Source organism: Ictidomys tridecemlineatus, chromosome 10 (genome assembly GCF_052094955.1).
Source record: "Ictidomys tridecemlineatus isolate mIctTri1 chromosome 10, mIctTri1.hap1, whole genome shotgun sequence".
Lineage (NCBI taxonomy): Eukaryota > Metazoa > Chordata > Mammalia > Rodentia > Sciuridae > Ictidomys > Ictidomys tridecemlineatus.
Window position 1 is genome coordinate 130,414,517 of NC_135486.1, and position 23,194 is coordinate 130,437,710.

At 33.4% G+C, this 23,194-nt stretch overlaps 1 protein-coding gene across 1 annotated transcript in view; it reads right to left on the reverse strand.

Annotated features, from left to right (window-relative positions):
• The window catches only part of LOC101976043 (phospholipid-transporting ATPase ABCA3), a 119,765-nt gene that overhangs the window by 54,506 nt on the left and 42,065 nt on the right, over window positions 1-23,194 (reverse strand). The window contains exons 13-16 of the mRNA XM_005323918.3: window positions 11,066-11,220; window positions 10,682-10,837; window positions 10,135-10,345; window positions 4,369-4,519 (exon numbers count right to left, since the gene is read on the reverse strand). Coding sequence (XP_005323975.1) covers window positions 4,369-4,519; window positions 10,135-10,345; window positions 10,682-10,837; window positions 11,066-11,220 — 673 coding nt within the window. The remainder of the gene's footprint in view (window positions 1-4,368; window positions 4,520-10,134; window positions 10,346-10,681; window positions 10,838-11,065; window positions 11,221-23,194) is intronic.

The window sequence follows — 23,194 nt, forward strand, 5'->3', positions numbered from 1 at the left end:
AATACAAGAGGAAGTGAGGGGAAAGGGGAAAATAATACAAGGGGGAGGAATGAATTACAGTAGAGGGGGTAGAGAGAGAAGAGGGGAGGGGAGGGGAGGGGAGGGGGGATAGTAGAGGATAGGAAAGGCAGCAGAATACAACAGACATGAGTATGTCAATATGTAAATCAATGGAAGTGTAACTGATGTGATTCTGCAATCTGTATATGGGGTAAATATGGGAGTTCATAACCCACTTGAATCAAAGTGTGAAATATGATATATCAAGAACTATGTAATGTTTTGAACAACCAACAATAAAAATAAATAAATAAATAAATAAAAATTAAAAAAAAAAACCAAATATACTATCTTTTGTCTATCCATTTTATTGGTCAATGGACACTTAGGTTGATTTCCTAACTTGGCCGGTCAGTACTGTGATAAACATGGAAATTAAATAACTCTTTGATATATACTAATTTCATTTTCTTTGGATACATACCCAATAGTGAGTTTGTTAAATCATATAGTTCTATTTTAACAGCATGAATTCTTCTAATCTCTGAACATGAGATAATCTCTCCATTAGTATATTTTTCAGTTTCCTTCAGCAGCATTTATAATTTTTTGTGTATAGTTTTTAACTCCATTGTTTGGCCTTAGTGTCAAATGGATAAAAAAAAGATTGGGAGAGTTCTTACAGCTATCTCTGTATATACATCCCTATATGTTTTCAGGATATATATTTTATAAATATATATATATATTTGGTATACTGTTGTCTATCATAGATGTACTAATATACCTTCTCACAGTATATAGGAATTCTTCTTTCTCCATAGCATTGCAAGTCTTTGTTATTTGTTGATAGCAGCTATTCTAACAAGTGTAAGGAAGTATCTCATTGTGGTTTTGATTTTGTATCCCCCAATTCACAGTGGTGTTGAGCAGTTTTTTCATGTTCCTGTTAGCCATTTGTATGTCTTCTTTTGGGAAATGGTGTTCAAATATTTGTCCTCTTTATTTTTTGTTTTGTTTTGTTTTGCTATTAAGATATTTGAAAAATTAGATATCTACATGAAGTAGAATAAAACAGACCTCCCTCTCTCTCACCAGTGGCAAAAATTGGACACTAAAATTTATTCCTTCTATTTGTAACCTGGTACTCTGTATAACCTTTTAAAATCTCTCCCTTCCTCTGCCATTTGACAATCAAAAAGGATTGAAAACTTCAATGTAAAGACCCAGAACTGTGAAACTTAAAAAGAAAATAGGCAAAATGCTTTATGACATTGATCTAGACAACAATTTTCTTTTCTTGGATAATACCTCAAAAGAAAAAGCAATAAAAGGAAAAATAAACAAATGAGATTAGACTAAAAAGTTGCTGTACAGTAAAGGAAAACAACAGAGTAAAGAGAAGCCTACACAATAGGAAAAAACATTTATACACAATGCATTGACATAGGATCACAATGTAAAACTCAATAACTACTGATATTTATATATTGATTTTATATTCTGCAACTTTTAGTAAGTTCTAACTTTTTTGTGGAGTCCGTAGGGTGTTCTATAAGATCATTTCATTTGTAAACAAAGATAATTTTATTTTTTACTCACATTTTGGATGCCTCTTATTTTGTTCTCTTGCCTAATTTCCTTGCTAGAAATTCCAGTACTATGTTGAGTAGAAGTTTTAACAACACATTGGGATATTTAACTTAGTCATATTCTATATCTTACTGTCTTGCCTTTGTGTTTACTAGATTTTAGATATCATTCTATTTTCTATATATACAAGAACCTACAGAATGGGAGAAAGTCTTTGCTTGCTATTCTTATGACAGAAGATTAATATCCAGAATATATAAAGAACTCAAAAAACCTAACACCAAAATACCCCAAAGAGCCCAATTAATAAATGGGTAAATAAACTAAACAAACATTTCTCAAAAGAAATACAAATTGCCAACAAATATAAATTAAAAAGTTCAACATCATTAACAATTAGGGAAATGCAAATTTAAACTACACTGAGAGTGGCCATAAAGAATATAAACAATATTGGTAGATTTGTAAACTAGTACAACCAGTATGGAAATCAATATGAAAGTTCTTCAAAAGACTAGGCATGGAACCCCCAAATGACCCAGCTAAACTACTTGGCATTTATCCTAAAGAATTAAAATCATTATACTATAGTGATACATACATACTAATGTTTATAGTAGCACAATTCACAATAGCCAAACTATGGAACCAGCTGAGGTGTCCACATAGAGATTAATGGATAAAAAATGTGGCATATATATACTATAAAGTTTTATTCAGCCATAAAGAAAAATAAAATTATGTCATTTTCAGGAAAATGAATGGAACTAGAGACCATTTTATTGAGCAAAATAAGCTAAACTCAGATGGTCAAGGGTCATATGTTTTCTTTCTTATGTGGAAGCTAGAGAGGAAAAAGGAAAAGAAAGGTGTGGGGAGACCTCATGAAAATCAAAGTAGAGAGGAGGAAGGCAAGGAGGGAGAAGGGGAGGGAAAGGAAAGGAAAATACTAAGAGATGATATTGGATAAATTATATTGTTATATAGTATTTATGTATGAAGATATGACAATGGATCCAAACATTATTTATAGTTAAAATGCAGCAATAAAAGTGTGGGTAAAGAAGTCTGATATTTTCCTCCTTCGAACAATACTTTCTTAATTATCAGCATTAGATTTAGAATAGCAGTTTTTTTTTCTCATTTCCTCCATCTTCCTAGGATGGGTAATCATAGGCAAGGAAAGTCTATAACATGTCAGAAGAGTGCTTTGAGGTAAATAAAACATATATGTCTATACTTGAATTATTCCCTTTACTACATAATCTTGATTAAATCTTGTAATAAATTATGCAATTGTTCCTCTGAGCTTGCAAGAGTTTTAACATTAACTGATACACATTATTTTTCCTGTATGTATGTTTCTACCTTATAGCTCAAAGAGTTTAATCACATAAATATTCCCTGATATATAGCACAATTCTGACCTTTCTCTTACCTATACCTTTGAAGTGCTGCATATCATCCCATAGCTATGTTGTAAACTTAAGTTTCATTCTAGCAAGTCTTAGCATTGTGCAAAACCATTGTGTAAAGTTACAACATAGTTTTAAGTCTTCAAGAATACTTTCCTTGTGAATTGGAATACAGGTATGTGTGATTTTTTTCTTTTCCATGTTATTTATTCAGCCAAATAAATTCGTATCAGAAATATGTCTGTTAAAATGTAAATGTTTGATTACTGTCAGCTGATCAGAAATATGTCTGTTAAAATATAAGTGTTTGACTACTGTTAAAATTTTAGTTGAATGGAAATCATTAAGAATTTAACCACTGTTTCAACTGATTAATAATAAGTTATGGTACAACATTATTTGCTTCCAGATCCTTCCATTTCCTGGTTTGATGTAATCTTAACAGAGTGTGTCTGATCTCTTCTGAGGATGTCAATTTTGTCCATGAGTCAGTACAGGCAGATAGTATGGTAAGTTTTAGCAAATCACTTTATCTGTACATGTCCTTCAGACAGATTATGCAGCTCTAGATGGATCAAAACTACAACATTTGGCTAAGGTGCCAATATAAAACTTGGCTCCCATCTTTGCTGGATAAGTCAACTACTATGTTTCTCTAAAGACACATATCTAGAGTTTTATTTCAAATTCTCTTTTTTATTTCATTCCTTTACTCTAGCTATGATAGGGTCTTGATTCCACTTTAATGCTTTACAATATTGCTCCATGCTGCTGCTTCTCAAGAACTTTTTGGTTCACTATAAATAATGAGGCAGTTCCTCTTTCTTTTCTTTTTCCTTTATGATACATTCATTTCCCCTTTTCCTGAATATTACCACTGGCTTGATCTATGGAATATCAAAGCAAGTTATTACTTGAATATAACAAAAAGATAAGAATATCAGATCCTGAAATGTCATTGATAAATATTCTTAATTTCCATTTCTTCTTTTAAGTATGGTCATCCCAGATAGAGTTCTTATTCTTCGTGACTCCCTTTCATGAAAAACTTGTTTACTGGTACATTTCAACTGCCTGTTTTCACTGGATTATTGTTATCTTGGTTCCAAGAACCACAACTTAAGCCATTCTATTTTTTCTCATTATGTTAATATTTTTATTCATTCCATTAACTAGGAGTATACCACCCATCATCACCAGTTAATTCCAGGAAGCTGTCATAGTTCGGTGACATTTTTCTCTTCAGTGCAAGTGACAGTATGTAGGAGTTTGTTTTCTTCAATAAACTCTACTTGTTAAGTTCAGAGAAACCAAGAAAAGTAATTTCTGGCTATTTAAAAATTAATCTGTAGATTCATACCTGTGAGTGAATTCTTTGGGTAGAACAAATGATAACTCAGTTCCAGCATTGCTCTCCAAAGTTGCTGTTGGTGCATGATCATGAATCAATTCTGAGATTCCTTCAACACTGCAGTGAGGTTCCTTTACCATAACAATGTGGTATCCCACACCTGAAAAAAATCATATAGAGGAACAAATAAAACAATTTTGTATTTTCCATATTCTTGTGAGATTATATCTAGCTTTCATGGTTTCCATGAGCTAGAAGACAGAGTATGTCACAAATTATTTGACTACATTTGCCTAGTAAATACTTGTCTTATAAATTAATTGGTTTTGTTAGGGACTGATAAATGACCTTAGTTGTATAACAAGACCCAGCAGAGATAGGTTGAAAAGTCTATTATTGTCTTCCCTTCCTCTGGACACTGAAATCTGATATGATAAGATTAATAATCATTAAACAAATATTTATTGAGTGCATGATAACTATATGCTAGGCAATAAATAAATCAGATAAAAATTCTTTCTTTCAGAAATCTGAGAAATCTTTACAAAGTACTTCTTCAAGTACTTAGGTATACATCTCTGGCATTTGAGAAGCTACAGGTGGGGGTGGGTTAGTGAAAAAAATTCCTCCAGAGCACAATTTTTGTAGACTAAGTAAAATTATACAAAATAGCCAGCAGTATGCACTAGAATAAATATATCACGAATAAATAATTTATTCAATAATCTTAACAGATTGGAGAAAGGAAAAGAATCAATAAACCAGAAACATGTAATTTAAAATGATCCAAACTGAAACAATAACACAAAAAGAAAATAAAGTGGACGAGAACACAGAATCCAATCAAAAAGGTCCAACATGAGAAACAAATCCTAGAAGAAGAAATATAAAGAGATAATAGGGATAAATTTTGTAAAAAAAATATGAAAAATATCAATCCAAACACCTAAGAGGCTCAGGGAAATCCCAAGTTCTTTAAATAACAAGAAAACTTCACACAAGTGTAGCAGAATAAAATTCCAGGAAAAACAACAACAATAACAACAACAAAGAGATTTTAAAAGCAGCCAGAGGATAAAAGACAAATTAATAAGGGATGAATAATAAGAATGAATTCTTCAGTAGAAATAACAGAAGTCAGGTGCTATGTTTCTATTGTAAAATGACATATTTAATACCCTTTTAAAAGTTTATCCAAAACTTCATATCTGGGGTTGGGTTGTAGTTCAGTGGTAAAACACTTGCCTAGCACATATGAGGCACTAGATTCAATCCTCAGCACCATATAAAAATAAATAAAGGTACTGTGTCCATCTACAACAAGAAAAATATTTTTAAAAATTATATATTCATCAGAAATATCCATAATAAATGAAATTGAAATTAGTTCATGGCCTTGATAATGTTAGTAGGATTTCAGTGAACTCCCATCATAAATAAGAAAACTGGAAAAACATGTGAAACAACAGTTTTCAGACACTGGACAAGAGGTAACTGAGAGCAATCATCACTGTGAAAGAACAGATGCTTAAAGGCAATTTCTTAATGGAAGTACAGAAAATGGGAATGAAAAGAGATTCTAATAGTCTCTGCTGAATTGAGAAGATGGAGATCAAAGTGTGGGCAGGATGAGTAAGTTAAAAGTTGAGAAGATGATTAGAGTGGGGAGCTCTGCAGTGAAATAACTATATAAATCTCCCCAGGAGCACCTGTGGTTCTTTGCTGACTACCAGGCAATATAAATAAAAGCAGGAACTCCATGTAACTGGCTTTCCTCTTTTCTCCTCCAGTTGTTCACATAAGACCAGAGTTCACATAGTTAAGACAGTATCAGTGTTTATTCTGTCAGAGAATCACGGAAATTTAATGAAGACTCCAGAGAGTTTATGTTTCAAGAGTAGAACTGAATTATTGGTGGTTAAAATGAGGCCTTGAAGGGATTAAAATGGTCTTCAAGAAACTCAGTTGTGTTCAGGAAAGAACACAAAATCCTTTAGATAAAAATACCTGTTACCATGACAGAGGGTTCTTTTGCTTAATTCAGACAAAAATTGCAAAAAAGCAAAGTACAGGTCCTTTACTAATAGCATCTCTTGAGTTCTGGGCAGCAAAGATCTTTTAGAGTAGAGCATTATTTTGAGTGAAATAAGTCAGATGCAGAGAGAAAGTATAATATGTTTTCTTTCATAGGTAGAAGCTAGGAAAAAATAAAAAGAGAGAGACTCAGTTTCGTTCAAAGACACAAATAGTTAAAAACTACAACTAAAACAAAATATTAAAAAAAGAAAGGATATAAGAATCTAATTTGTGCTAATTGAAACAAACCAAAACAACAACAACAACAACAATAAACTGATGTGGCTGTACTAATACTATAAAGTAGTTTAAATTGAAAAGGTTACAAGAGACAAAGAAGAACATACATATTAACAAAAGATTCAATATAGCAAGGAGATATAATAGCTACAACTATTTACATATTTAATAATAGATCCTCAAAACATGGAGCAAAAATTTCCAGAAATGGAGAAATACAAAGACATATGATAATAAAGACTTCAATACCCCCTGTAAAAATCAAATCTTGATAGATTTTAAAAGGTAGATACTTTTTTAGAAAGCATATAAGTCATCCTTTTAGAGCAAAACAGGATAAGGTTAGAAATCAATAATGGAAAGAAAACTGGAAATTCATAACTGTGGAATTAAACAAGAATCTATTAAATAACTGATGAGCCAAAGAAGAAATCACAAGGGCAATTAAAAAACACCTACCTATGAAAAGTGAAAATGAAAATACAACATACCAAAATTTAGGGGATGTAGTGAAAATATTGTTCAAAGAAGAAATATCTTTATTAAATAACCTAACTTCATAGTAGCTTGAGGAGTTAGAAAACAAGAACAAATTAAGCCATAAAATAGCAGAATGAAGTAAATAATAATGATTAGGGCAAAGATCCACAAAATTGAGAAAAGAAAAACAACAGAGAAAATTAATGCAATCAAAAGTTGGTTCTCTTTGAAAAGATCAGCAAATTGAGAAACTAAAATAGACTGACAAAAAAAAATTTTAAAGGCAGATGCAAATAATTAACATCAGAAATGATACTATTGATATTATAGTACTACTATTGATATAGAGATAAAATGCATCATTAGAGAATACTATGAATAAGTATACACCAATGAATCAGATAATTTACAATAAATGGACCAATCCAATGCAGTGGCCCACAACTATAATTCCAGCAATTCTGGAGGCGGAAGCAGGAGGATTGCAAGTTCTAGGACAGTCTCAGCAATTTAATGAGGTACTAAGCAACTTATACCCTGTTTTAAAATTAAAAAATAAAAAGGACTGGGGATGCAACTGAGTGGTAAAGTACCTCTGGGTTCAATCCTCAGTACTTGCCTCCCCACTAAAAGGACAAATTCCTTGAAATACACAAAATACCCAAATTAAGTATAGATGAAATAAAAACTTTCAAAATAAATACAGCTAGTAAAAAGATTGAATCAATACTCTATAAACTCCCAAGAATGATAAATCTTGGACCAAATGTCTTTCTTTACTAGTGAATTATACCAAACATCCAAAGAATTAACAACAATCCTCCTCATATTTTTCCAAAAAATTGAAATAAACACTTCCTTATTATATGTGCCCAGTGTTATTCTTACACCCAAACCAGAAAAAGTATCAAAATAAGAGGAAATTACAGGTGAAATACTTTTATGAATATAGGTGGAAAGCAATACAAACGATTAGCAAATCAATCCAGCAGACTAATGAAAAGATTATTCACCATGATTAAATGGGATGTATTTCAGGAATGTAAGTATGATTAATGTTAACTCATTACTTTAATACAATACAGGGAAAATATTATTATCTCAATTTTGTATAAAAAGTATATGACAAAATTCAACATATTTTCATTCTAAAACCTCTCACAAATTTGGAGCAGATGGATTATTATTCTACAATATTTTAAAGGCTATTTGTGAGAAATTCACAGCTAATATCACACTTACTGGTAAAAAATTTTGTATCTCTTGAAGATCGGGAATAAGACAAAGATATCCACTTTCACCATCAAATTCAACATTCTAATGACTTGTGTGTAACCAGAAATATAAGAAGAAAAAAACTCTCTTGTGGATGAAATGATGTTATATTCATACCCGCCCCACAAAACACAAGAAAGTTATTGAGGCTAATAAACAAAATCAGCAAAGTTGAAGGGTAAAGATCAACAGAAAAATTAGCTTAAACATCATTCACTCATTTAAGAGCATTTATGATGTTTCTAATTTTGGTCTATTAGGAATAATACAAACTAACATAAACATATTGAGCTTTAAATATTATTTCTTAACCTTTAATCAAAACTTTTACTTTACATTGTATCAATACTTGATTTTCACAAACTAAAACCACTGCCATGTAAGCCAAGATTAATAAATACATATTTCTAGTATCTCCTAACTCAGCCTTGTGTTCCCTAAATCTCTGGGCATCAGACACTAACAAAGTGAAAAGATAATGTACAGAATGGGAGACAATGCTTGTGTGTGTGTGTGTGTGTTTATATTTATATATATACGAATCTCAAATATACTCTGTCAATGTAAAGAAACCAGAAGCAAACAAAAAATATGGTGTATGATTAAATCACAAGACAATCAAGAACAGGCAAAGCTAATATATGGTAATAAAAATCAGAAAGTTGTTGCTTTTGGGGAGGTAAATCAATAGAATCAGGGAATTTTCTGTAGTCATAAAATTAGTATCTTTTTTTTCTTGGATTAAAGTGTATATATACATATTCATACATGAAGTAGAGAAGAAAGATAAAAAAGGAGAAAGAACATTCTAGAAAATAATAGTTGAAAACTTTCCACATCCAAAAATTCAACAAACCACAAGCAAGAAAAAATGTAAAAGAGACCCATATCCCAACATATCACAGTAAAAGTTCTGAAAAACAAAGGAAAAAAAGCTGAATATGTATGTGTGTATACACACACACACACACACACACACACATACACACACAGAGCACACACACACACACAGAGAAAGAGAGGATAATAAAACTGAACCTGTATTGTATATAAATTATGATTAAATTTTAAAAGTACTCCTCAATAACAGCATTAATTCTAGAGATGGGATATGGATAATGAACAAGGTGATGACTAATTTAGTGCTTACCAGAAAAAAACATTCAAAATATTAAATATTGGAGATAAGGTACCAAAGAAGATAATATGTAGATAATTCTGAATAATGACCTAAGAGAAATAGGGAAGTTATTAGGACATATTTAATATTTTCCATGTTTAGAAAATACTTCATATTGAAATAAATGCTTCTAATATATATTTATTACTGGTTTTACAAATATGAAACAAGATGCAGAGACATCTGCTTCCCTACATTCCTCTTAGAATCCATCAATCTATCTCTCTAATTCATTGTCCATCATCTATCTACTTGTGTCTATTTTACTGAAGACAAAATTGCATTTGATCAAATTTAACTAGAAGCCATATGGGAGAAATAAATATAAACAAAAAGGTGGTAAATAATTTCGAATTTTGAAGAAAATAGGAGCATTATTTCAAATGGGTTATAGTCGAACCTGAATTAATTGAACAGAGGGAATCACTGAAGCTTTGGGTAGATACACAAAAAAATAATAAAGTTATGTTAAAATGAATATTATTAGGAGTCAATATTCTAAGAATGAGCAAAAGAAGAGAGACCATATAAATGTTTCAGGAATATTGAAGAGCCACAGCACTGCAGGGATCCTGTGGCCATGATGGCTATGCGGTCACCCAGCACATCAGCTTCATCCATGTAGTGAGTAGTCAGTAGGATGGTGCGATCCTGTTTATAGGTCCTAAGGAGATCCCAGGTGGCCTTTCTTGAGGCTGGGTCCATGCCAGATGTTGGCTCATCAAGTATCACCACCTAAATTCCAGAAGAACAATTCCATGACCATCTAAACATTATGTACTGGTATCATTAGTGTATTACCAGTTACAGGGTTTACTCTTATTTTGCTTTTTTAGTCATTTGTCCAACTGAGTGAAGATAAAATATTTAGACAAAACTGAATTAGTCATGCTGTAATAATTCCAAATCTGCTGCCATTTTAACCAATGAAGTTGTTACTATGAACCCATCTGATTTTAATTTAGGAGGTTGCTTTTAGTGTGTTAGATCCATTATCAGCTCTCATGTTTGTGTCTGCTAATATTTCGGAATATCTGAACAATGCAGAGGAATCCATTTTTAGTTTTTTACCTTGGAGTTCCCTATAAGAGCTACAATGATGGAGAGCTTGCGCTTCATTCCTCCACTCAATGACTTTGAAAATGCGTCACGTTTTTCTAGCAGGTTAAAAGCTGACAGCATGTTGTCAATTTCCTGATGACGCAAATTTTGAGGTACTCCTTTTATCTAGAAATAGAAGTCAGAGTTTACATGGTGCTTCCAACTATATTTGTAGGAAATTTCATTTCAGCTCTTACATCATCTCTGTGGTGGTTTATTTCCTTTGCCATTCTTTATATTTAAAGGAGAATTCATCAAATTCAATTTTTGAACTTAAAAAACTAAGGATATTGATAATTGGTAATCTACCCAAAGTACATGAATATAACAAGAAGGAAGCTATCTTTGACTCACCACACAATAGAAGTAAAGGTGCTCTGAAACAGTCAAGTAGTTATACAACAGGTTCTGTTGGGGACATAAGCCCAAGAATTTCCTGATTTCTGTCATGTGTTGTGAGATCTCATATCCATAAACATAGGCCTCTCCACTGGTTGAAGGATAGAGACCTAAAATCAAGCAGAAGATAAAAAAAAACCTGTTTTTCTGAGGTAACATGAGAACAAACTGCTCATTAGCACCTCAACTCTGAAGCCTACATGTTTTACTCATTAGTCTTAGCAATATCTCACAAAGAAGAAAATTCCAGAAAATATCCAGGGCTATTTTCAGGTTACTGATATTAGAAATACTTTTTTATTTTTCTGTTTGCTTAATTTCATGCTGAATGAGTGTAGATGAGTGCAAATTACTTGGATAATGAAAACATGAAAGAGTGTTAAACGAGGACAATCCAACATTATTACCATCAATCATTTCGCAAGATGAATAAATTATTATAATCAGCATTGCCTTAGCCTGGGGTAGACTCTTTTAAAATTTGAAAATCCAAACAATAAAACTTATCCTTTAACCTATTAAGCCCTAAGTTTTCAATTCTCTGAATATGATAAATATTCAAATATTATTTCAAAATGACCAGAAGTGGCATATTTGTGGCTCAATTTGAGTTTTTGTAGGTGTTTCACATCTGAGATGATGGGACAAAATGGATAAATTCTTGATAACTCATTAATCTTTTTTTGGTTTTGTTTTGGTCTGAAACTTGTGGGTGCAAGCCAAGCATCCTCTTGTTTTAGCCTACTGAATAGTTAGGACTACCATGCTCAGCTCATTAATCCCCATCTTTTTTTTCTCTACAAGGTACTGAGGATTGAACCCAAGGGTGCTCTACTGCTGAGCTACATCTCCAGTTTTTTCATTTTTTTAAATTTTGAAACAGGGTCTCACTAAATTGCTGAAGCTGGTCTCAAACTTGTGATCCTTCTATCTAAACTTCCCAAGTATCAGAATAAATCAGATTTTGTTGTGTGAATTTTGTAAGTTTTTTCTTTGACACATTTTGGGGCTCTGTTGCTAGGTGCATAAATGTTTATAATTGTTGTTACTTCATGATGAATTGAATCTTGATCATTATAAAATATATTTTCTTGATTCCAGTAAGACTTTTTGTTTTAAAGTCTATTTTATCTGGTATTTGTATCATAACTGTAGCATTCCTGCAGTTGCATTTTGCATGATATATCTTTTTTCTTTAAATTTCAACTTATATATCTCTTGTAGACAGCATAGAGCAGAATCTTATTTTTTTCATCCAATCTAACAATTTATTTTCCTATTTTGTTTCTATGTCTCATCTTTTTATGTTCCTCTGACTACTTTATTGCTTTCTTTTGAAGTAACATTTTAATTCCTTTAATTTTTTTTCACTATTTATGTGTTTCTTTTCTTGGTGGTTGCTCTAAGAGTTACCCATATATACTTTATTAGTATCTACACTTTGACTTTATACTAATTCCAAAGAACTATTTATTTAATCATTACCTCTAAACAGCTCTATTTCCTCTTTTTTATTTTTAGGCTATTATTGACTATACATGTGATATCTCTGTTACCAACCCAACAATACATTGCTATTATGTACCTATGTATTTTTATACTTATTAGAGAAGCTAAGAAAGAAGTAGAAATATGTGTTAGTAGAATTAAAAAATAATACCCTTTATTTTTTCCTGTGAGTTTCTATTGCCATCTAGAATCATATTATTCTAACTTTTTGTCCCTACTTCATATGTGCTGTTACTGTTAAACATAGTGTCTTTCTATATGTTATAAGCCCAATAATACAATTATATGTATTTTAATACAATTTCTGGTAAGGAAGATCTGCCATCAATGAATTCTCAGACGTTTTGCTTATCTAGGAATGTTCATTTCTGCATGATAAATATAAGAACTTTGAATATGTCATCCCACTGACTTCTTGCTTTCATTGTTTCTGATGAGAAATCAGCTTGTAGATTTACTGGGGCTCTGCTGCATGTGATAAGTCATTTTTCTCTTGTTGCTCTTTAGCATTTTTTTCTTTCTTTTTCAGAACTTTTACTGTGTTATGTTGGGTGTAGATATTTTTTGCATTTATCCTGTTTGGGGTTTGTTGAACTTTTGGATCCATGTTTTCAGCAAAGTTGGAAATTTTCAACTATTATTTTCTAGAATGTTCCCCCCTCCACTTCTGGTACTCATATTACAAATATATTGATGTATGTCTCTAATGCTAAGTTTTTTCTTCATCTTTTCTATTATTCAAACTGCATAATTTCTATTAATGTCTTCAAGTTAACTGATTCTTTTTTTTCATAATTCCCTGTTAATTAACTTTAATGAATTTTAAAATTTGGGTATTATAGTTAATCCAGAATTCCCATGTGGTACTTTTTAAAGATTTATATTTATGAATACTTCCTATTTGTTGAGATATTATTTTCCTTTATTTCTTTTTAAAGAATACTTTTTTTTAAATTAGAGATTAAGTTATATAGTAGTTGGGTTCATCCCAAAAAACTTATATGCATGGAATTTGATTTCAGCTCACAATTCCCCCTTTTCCCTCCCACCCCCATTCTCCTTCCTCTACTCTACTAAACTTCTTTTTACTCATATATTTATATCTGATTGGTATATTTACTTATACCCAAAGGTAAAATTCCCTGTGGTATTTTTATATGTGTGCATAAGATGATTTTTAAAAGAATTCTTTCTGCATTAACTCCCCTTCTTCATCCCTCCACTCTCTCATCTCGTCTTTCTAAATTAATAATCTACCCTTTATCTTTATATCCTACACTTTCCTTTATTTTACTCTAGCTTTCACATATGAAGAAAAACATTTGACCTTTGGGTTTGGCATAGTGCACTTACCATGATATTCTCCATTTCTATCAATTTCTGGCAAATGCCATAATTTTATTCGTCTTCATGGCTAATAGAGCTTGGTATATATAGATATGTATGTGTGATTTTATTATATGTATATATATGATAGTTTCTTAATCAGTTCATCTATTGATGTGCGCCTGAGGTGATTCCATAATTTAGCTATTGTGAATTGTGCTGATGTACACATTGAGGTGGTTGTATTGCCATAGTCTGCCAATTTTAGATCTTCTGGAAAATACCAAGGAGTGGTATAGATGGGGCCAATGGTGGTTCCATCCCTAGTCTTTTGAGAAATCTCTATACCACTTCCAGAGTGGTTATACTAGTCTGCAGTTCCATCAACAATGTACAAGTGTTGTACACATCTTTAGCATTCATTATTATTTATAATGACTAGAGTAAGATGAAATCTTGTGTGTAGTTTTGATTTGTATTTCCCTGATTGCTAAAGATGCTGAAGGAACATTTTTTCATATTTTGTTGGCCACTTGTGTTTTTTTCTTTCTATATTTTTTGAGAAGTTCCTGTTTAGTGCTTTTGCTTATTTTATTGAGTGGTTTATTTGAATTTTTGGCAATTTAGTGTATTTTCTTATTATTGTTTTTAGATATACATGACTGTAGAGTGTATTTTGACATATTATACATATGTGGAGTACAACCCAATCTAAATTAAGATCCCATTCTTGTGGTTGTACATAATGTGGACTTACACTGGTCATGTATTCATATATGAGCAAAGGAAAATTATGTTTAATTCATTCTACTGTCTTTCTTATTTCTATCTTACCTCACTTACCTTTATTCCCCTTTGTCTAAATCATTGAATTTCTATTTTCCTCTTCCCTACTGCCTTTTTGTGGGTTAGCATCCATATACCAGAGAGAACATTTGTTCTTTGGTTTTTTGGGGACTGGCATATTTCACTTAAAATTATGTTCTCCATTGACTGGAAAATGCCATAATTTTATTCTTCTTTATGGCTGAGTAATAAATGTGAGATAATATATATATATATATATATAATATATAAAATATATTATATATATAATCTCACATTTTATATATTATATATTATATAATATATAATCTCACATTTTCTTCATCCATTCATCACCTAGATTGGTTCCATAGCTTGACTATTGTGAATTGAGCTGCTATAAACATTGATGGGGATATATCACTGTAATGTCCTTTGGGTATAAACAAGCAGTAGAATAACTGGGTCAAATGGTGAGTCCATTCCAAGTTTTCTAAGGAATCTCCATACTGCTTTCCACAGTGGTTGCACCAATTTGTAGTCTCACCAACACTGTATTAGAGAATCTTTTTCCCAACATCTTCACCAACATTGTTACTTGAATTTTTGATAATTGCCATTCTCACTGGAGTGAGACGAAATCTCAGTGTAGTTTTAATTTGCATTTCTGTAATAGCTAAAGATGTTGAACAGTTTTTCATAGACTGGTCACATTTCTTCTTTAAAGTACCTGTTCAGTACCTTTGATTTATTGATAGGGTTATTTGGTTTATATAGGTGTTAAGTTTTTGGAGTTCTTTCTATATTATTGGAGATTAATAATGCTCTATCTGACTCAATTTGGGTAGGTCATATGTCATATATCTCTAGAAATTTGTTGATATCTTCATGATTTTCTATTTTATTGGAATATAGATTTTCAAAGTAATTTCTGGTTATCATCTGTATTTCAACAGTATCCATAGTGATATTTCTTTTTTTCCCTCACAAATTTTAGTGATATGAGTTTTCTCTTTTGTTAACTCATCTAAGGGTTTATCAACTTTATTTTTTCAAAAACCAACTTTTTGTTTCATTGATTTTTTTTTGAATTTTTTTTGTTTCAATTTCATTGATTTTGGTTCTGATTTTAATTATTTCCTGTCTTCTACTGCTTTTGATATTGATTTGTACTTTTCCTTGGACTTTGAGATGAAATGTTAAGCTATTTTCTTGGTGACTTTCTATTCTTTTAGAGAATGCATTCAATGCAATGGACTTTCCTCTTATAACTGCCTTCTTAGTGATTCAGAGATTTTGATAAGTTCTGTCACTATTTGCATTTACCTGTAAGGTTTTTTAAAAATACTTAATCTCTGATTTCTTCTACTAGTCATTTCTTCTATTGGTCATTCAATGACATATTATTTATTCTCTAGGTATTAGAGTAACTTCTATTTTTTAAAACATTTATCATTGTTTTCTAATTTTACTCCATTATGATCTAATAGCATGCAAGGTATTATCTCCATTTTTTTAATTGTAAAGAGTTGCTCTGTGGCCTAAAATATGGTCTATTTAGAGAAGGGTCTATGTGCTGGTGAGAAGAAAGTGTATTCAGTCATTGATAGATGAAATATTCTATGTCTGTTAAGTCTAAATTATTAATTATACTTTTTACTTCTATAGTTTAGTTTTTGCTTGAATAAGCTATCCAGTGATGAGAGAGGTGTGTTAATGTCCCTCAGTATTATTGTGTTGTGGTCTGTTTGATTCTTGAATTTGAGAAGGGTTTGTCTGATGTATATAGCTGCTCCACTGTTTGGGGCATAAATATTTATGATTATATCTTGTTGATTGATATATGATTCCATTAAGCAGTATGAGGTACCCTTCTTTGTCCCTTCTGATTAGTTTTGGCTTGAACTCCACTTCATTTGAGATGAGGACAGAAATTCTTGCTTGTTTGAGATCCATGTGAATGATGTTTTTTCACATATTTTACCTTCAGTCTGTGGATATCTTTGCCTATAGGGTGAGTCTTTTGAAGACAGCATATTGTTGGGTCTCATTTTTAATCCAATTTGCCAGTCTATGTCTTTTTGACTAATGAGTTTAGGCCCTTGACATTCAATGTTATTATTGAGGAATGATTTTAATTCTTTTTTATTTAGTTCTGGCTTTTGAGTTATTTTCTCCTTTGATTGACTATTCTTCTAGCACACTTCCTCCTTTTGCTGGTTTTCACTTTTATTTTTCATTTATTCATAAAATGTTTTATTGAGTATGTTTTGTAGTACAGGCTTTCTAGTTGTGACTTCTTTTAATTTCTGATGGAAGGTTTTTATTTCAAGTTCAACTCTGAAGGTTAATTTTCTGGATGTAATATTCTTCGATGGCATCCATTTTACTTCAGAGCTTTATATATATTATTCCAAGACCTCCTAACTTTGAGGGGCTGGGTTTAGACATCCATATTTGTTTCCCTCTAACTGTGACCTTTTTCCCCCCATGGCAGCCTTTAAAATTTTATCCTCATTTTGTATGTTAGGCATTTTCATTATGTGCCTACTGTAATTTTGTATATTTGGGGTACTATGAGCCTCCTGTATTTGAAATGAATTTTAATTTGGTTTATTGATTCCTTCAAGGATTTTGGAACTGATTGTCCTTCAGAATCTCTATCTCCTTATTGAAGTAAGCTTATACTTCTTATGTTGTCTTCCTTATTTCAGTATAACCATGAACTTTCTGAATCCCATCTCTGACATTTCCTCCACTGTGGTATCAATGTAGTCTATTGTTGAGGTGTTTTGTGTTGCTGAATGCTTTGTTTCCTTGCTTTTTCATTTTGTCTGTGTGTCTACCCATCTATCTGGATGGATATGATGCTGTAGAGTTTCTATCCTACGAGTTTATAGTGTCCTTCTATGTTAGTAGTACCTCACAGATTGGGAAGTGAGCTGAATGATAGCAATAATCTATGCAAACATAGATTATTTCTTATTTTGATATCTAGAGTTAATTGGTATAATATGTAAAAATAGTAGGATCAGTAATTTTCATCAGTAAAAACAGTAAATAATCATGTATTATGTCTGATTTAAAATCTATGACTTCTGTTATATTATATTGCTGTGACACTGGTGGTAGGGGCAGATATTATATATATATCATTGGTATTAAGAGTTGTTAAGAATAGAGTTGTGTGTAAGGAAAGAAAAAGATGAGGATAAAAAAAGTGTTTGAAATTTCAAAAGCTGAATGGGGTAGATGCAGTGGTAACTTAAGATATGTTGTTAATGTGAAAGGCGAAGGAAAAAATAGAAGAATATGAAGGAGAGAGAGAATGAAATTTGGGTGTTAACAATAGAAAAAAGTGAGGGAGACAAGGGAGATAGAGTAGTGGCAAAGATGATACAAAAAACCCCAAAATATGCTAATATTTAAAAACTCTAACCCACAAAATATAGAGCATGGGAAAATAACACTTTTGAAAAACGAAAAAAAAAAAGACTAGAAATGAGAAGTAGCAAATGTATAGGAGTCCTTGCATCAGTACACATTCAAATAAAACAAAACCCCAATATAGAAAAACAAACAAAAACAACAACAACAGAAAAAGGAAAAAATCTTGGTGAAATGCTAAGAAATTAAGGAGTCATTTCCACTATAGTGGACAAAAAAGTCAGTTAGTGAATATGTTCACTGTTTGTGCCTATCTGATTTTTATTTCTTCTTGAGGTAAGTGTGGGAGTATGGGCTATTGGTTGTTGAGTCCTTTTTATTGTATTGCTCCACAAGTTGAAGGTTGGGGTTTAAGACTTCCCAATTTCCCTTCTTGGGAGATTAGTGTGGGCAGGCTGGGCTGTGGGCTGGGTGACAAAGCAGCTGGCTAGGTCAGGCAGGTCTGGTGGTGAAGTAGTGTGCCAGGCAAGCTGGGTAGTAGGTGGGCAGTGAAGTGGCTAGCCAGAGAAGTGGCTGGCCATGTATGGGGAACCCACCTGACCTGTGGGTCCTGAGGGCTGGCAGTGAAGCTATGTACTGGGCTGGGCAGGACTGGGGCAAAGCAGCAACCTGGCAAGCAGGGCTATGGGCCAGTGGTAATGAAGCTGCAGGCCAGGTAGGCCTATTGGTGGGCTGGGTTGGGGGCCGGGAGTTTGGGAGACTGGGGACTAGGGTCCAGAGGGCCTGGGTGGATTCTAGACTGGTGCCAGACCTGGAAGGTCCCAGAGGCCCAGGAACCAGTGGATACCAGACTGGAGAGAAAGCTGGGGACTGGGCTGGTGCCATGATCTGGTGAGTACCAACCTGAATGGGCCCTGGGTCTGACCTGTGGGTGTCAGACCAGCTGGCTGGGAAAGCTGAGAGCCAAATGCCATCACACCCACCCTTCCAACCTCCTAACCCACTACTCGGGGGATGGGGGAGCTATGAGCCACAAGTCTCACAGAGCTCTCTGTAACCTGTGTTTCCCTGGGAAAATCCCCCTAGTTTTTGACTTTCCATGGGTTTGCTAGGCCCTTCTAGGCTCAGACATGCCCATGGATCTGGGTTTCCAGTTTACGTTGGCTCTATGGTGCTGCAATCCCAAAATGGCTCTTGGACAGGTTCTCCATAGACGATTGACAATCTCAGAACAAATTTTTGTTTTGTTTGTTTTTAGATCTGTTTAATGAGTCAAACAGTCTCTGGTTTGGCTAGGGTAGACTGCCCCTCCAGTCTCATGATTTGTCGCTCTAAACCTCAGAGAGAAGCAGTATTCCTGCTGCTTGAGTTCTGGGTTGCTGAGCTAGAAGAAATATTGCTTCACTCTAAGTCACCATTTTACCTTCTTCTGTTTTGAGTAGTTTGCATATTCTGGATATTAATCTTCTATTAGAGTAGTAGCTGGCCAGAATTTTCTCTCATTCTGTAGGCTCTATCTTCATGCACTTAATCATTTCCTTTACTATGAAGAAGCTTTTTAGTTTGAAGGCATACTACTTATTGATTCTTGGTTCTATTTCTTACACTTTGGGGGTCTTGTTAAGGAAGTCAATGCCAGTACCTATATAATGGAGTGTTAACCCTATGTTTCCTTCTAGCAGCTACAGGGTTTCTGGTCTTATTCCCAAGTCTTTTGATCCATTCCAATTTGAGTTTTGTGTAGGGTGAGAGATAGGGGTCTAGTTTCATCTTTCTACATATAGCTAATCCAGTTTTCCAAGCACCACTTGTTAAAAGGCTATCTTTCCTGCAAAACATATTTTTGGCTTTTTTTCAAGTATCAGGTCTGTGAATTTGTCTCTGTGTCTTCTATTCTGTTCTGTTTTCTTCATATCTATTTTGATGCCACTACCATGCTGTTTTGTTAGTACTGTATAATTTCAGATTTGGTATTGTTATGTCTCCTACTTTACTTTTCTTTCTTAGCATTGCTATGGTTATTATGGGTCTTTTATTCTTCCAAATGAATTTAAAAATAGTTTTTTTCCTAGTTCTGTGTAGAATGTCATTGCTATTTTTGATGGGAATTGCATTGTATCTGTATATTGCTTTTGATAGGCAAATGGCCATTTTGACAATATAATTTTGCTTATCAAAGAACATGGGAAGTCTTTCCATCTTCTAAGAGGTCATTTTCACTTTTTTCGGTGCTCTATAATTTTCATTAATTTTCTTTTACCACCTTGCTTAGATTAATTATCAAGCTTTTTTATTTTTTTGAAGTTATTTTAGTTTATTTTAGTTTTCCTAATTCCCTCATTAGCTGAATCAATGTTGGAAAACAGGAAAGCTTTATTAATTTATAAAAGCTGGGGCTGGGGTTGTGGCCCAGTGGTAGAGTGCTCGCCTAGCATGCATGAGGAACTGGGTTCGATTCTCAGCACCACGTAAATGTAAAAATAAAAAAAATATTAATTTATGAAAGCTGATTTTGTATCCTGCTACTCTCCTGAACTCATTTATAAACTCTAGAAGACTTCTGTTGGGATTTTTTGGGTCATATTGTCGACAAATAGTTTGACTTATTTTTTCCCCATCTGTATCCTTTTGATTTCTCTTTTTTGCCTGATAGCTCTAACACTTCAAGGTCCATATTTAATAGGAGTGGTGACAATGGACAACCTTGTCTTGTTCCTGATTTTATAGGAAAAGCTTTTAGTTTTTCTCCATTCCATATTATGTTGACTTGGGCTGGGGTTGTGGCTCAAGCAGTAACATGCTCACCTGGCATGCACAGTGTGCTGGGTTCGATCCTCAGCATCACATAAAAATAAAATAAAGATGCTGTGTCCACCGAAAACTAAAAAATAAATATTAAAAAAATTCTCTCAAAAAAATTATACCTTCCACATTATGTTGACTTTGGGCTTGTCAAAGCTTTATATTAAGGTAAGTTCCTTTGATTCCTAGTTTCACCAGCATTTTTTTGGGGGGGATGGGCATACTGGGGATTACTCAGGGGCACTCAACTACTACTGAGACAGATCCCCACACCTATTTTTTGTATTTTATTTAGAGACAGGGTCTCACTGAGTTGATAGCACCTCACTTTTGCTGAGGGTGGCTTTGAACTCATGATCCTCCTGCCTTAACCTCCCAAGCTGCTGGAATTACAGGTGTGCACCATAGTGCCTGGCTTCACCAGCATTTTTAAGGTAATGGGTTCTGAATGATATCAACAATTAAAAAAAAACATGAACTAGATAAGGCATTTGACAATGGGCATCTACTATTTTGTGTAGTATATTAGTCCCCAAAACTTGAATGTGGTAGGATTTACAAAGTCTCATTGTTAGTTTGAATTTTTGTCTTTTCTGTTCTTTATATTAAAGTGTAGCTGAAGACTGTCAATAATTTATATTTGGAACAAGGTGTGTGGTCGTTTTTCAGCAGCAGAGCCTCTACCTTGTGAACTTGTAGTGTCCCTGTAGGTTCTCAGAACCTCACAGAATAGGGCCAAACAATAGTAACAGCTGATGCAAATGATACACAACATTGAAGTACATACCCAGTTCGTTCTATGACATCTATACATTAATTACCATAAAAACAGGAATGGTAGGGTCAGAAATTGTCAAAAGAAAAAAACAATAACCATAAGCTAGATCTGGCTTTAAAGCAAACAGCAGGTGCCAACCATGCCATCCATAGCAGTAATAATCACATTAGTAGGAGTGGGGGGCAGAAGTCATATAAACCAATTAGTTATAAAAAATGGTAAAAATACAGTTAATTAGGAGAAAAGAAAATATGCTAGGAAGGTAGAAAAGAGCTTATAATTTCAAAAAGTGAGCAGTGTGAATACAGAAGAGAGGTAGCAGGTGATGGTTACTGAATGAGGAGGAAAAATAGGAGAAGAAAAGTAAAGGGAGAGAAGAAGAGAGAACAGTAGAATTTTGCTGTTAGAAGAAAAGAGACACAAACAAATGAAAACAATGCAAACTAAACTAAAAACCTCTAATCCTTAAAAGACAAGGCAAGGAAAAATAACTACATTAAAAAATGATAAAAATGAGGGGATGGGGTTGTGGCTCAGTGGTAGGGTATGTACCTTGCACGTGTGAGGCATTGGGTTTGATCCTTAGCCCCATGTAAAAATAAAGATATTGTGTCAATCTACAACTAAAAAAATATTTTTAAAAAAATGATAAAAATGAGAAAAAGGAAACAAATATGCATATATCCTTGAATCAATCAGCACTCGTGCACGCACACACACACACACACACACACACACAAGATTCTTAATGATAAAATGAAGGAATAATCTCTACTGCAGTGGTCAAAATAGTTTACAAGAATGGATAGTCACTAAATGTCTTCTGACTCTTCTTGAGCTATATACTGAAGGGGGTGGGGTTTGGAGTTGTGAACCCCTTCCTCTTTTTATGTTGTTTTCTGAGCTGCTAATTGGAGCAGCCTAAAACTGAAGCTGTTTGAAATAAGTCTCAGCTTTCCTCCCACCAGTATGAGATAGAATGGATTAGGAAGTATTGTCAGTTGGAGTTTTGTCCATACAGACCAGATCTGTGCACTTCCAGGGTAAAACTTCTGCAGAGTTCTGAGGTGATTTCTGGCAGGTGAGACTTAGATGTAATCAGGCTTTAGCGACTTTGTTGGGTGGTGTCTATTAGATTAACATACCCCTAGAGCCTAGCAGTTGCTGATCTCTGATGGGAGTCTGGATCTCAAGAACCTCCCTAAAGAGTTCCTCCCACAGGGCAGGGGATCCAATTTTCCACACACTTTGCTGCTCACAAGACAGAGTCCCTGAGTGTTCACACCACCTGTTCAGACTCCTGGCTCACTTCTGCTGGTCACATGAGCCACCAGACTCAAAAGAGAAGTGAATTGGTCTCCTCTTCACTTTTATGACTTGAATCCCCTGGATACAATCTTAACTGTGCCTTTTTTTCACCCATGTCCTGTTAGGTACACCCTAGGCCACCTGGTAGGCACTTGCGAGGACAGTGTGGC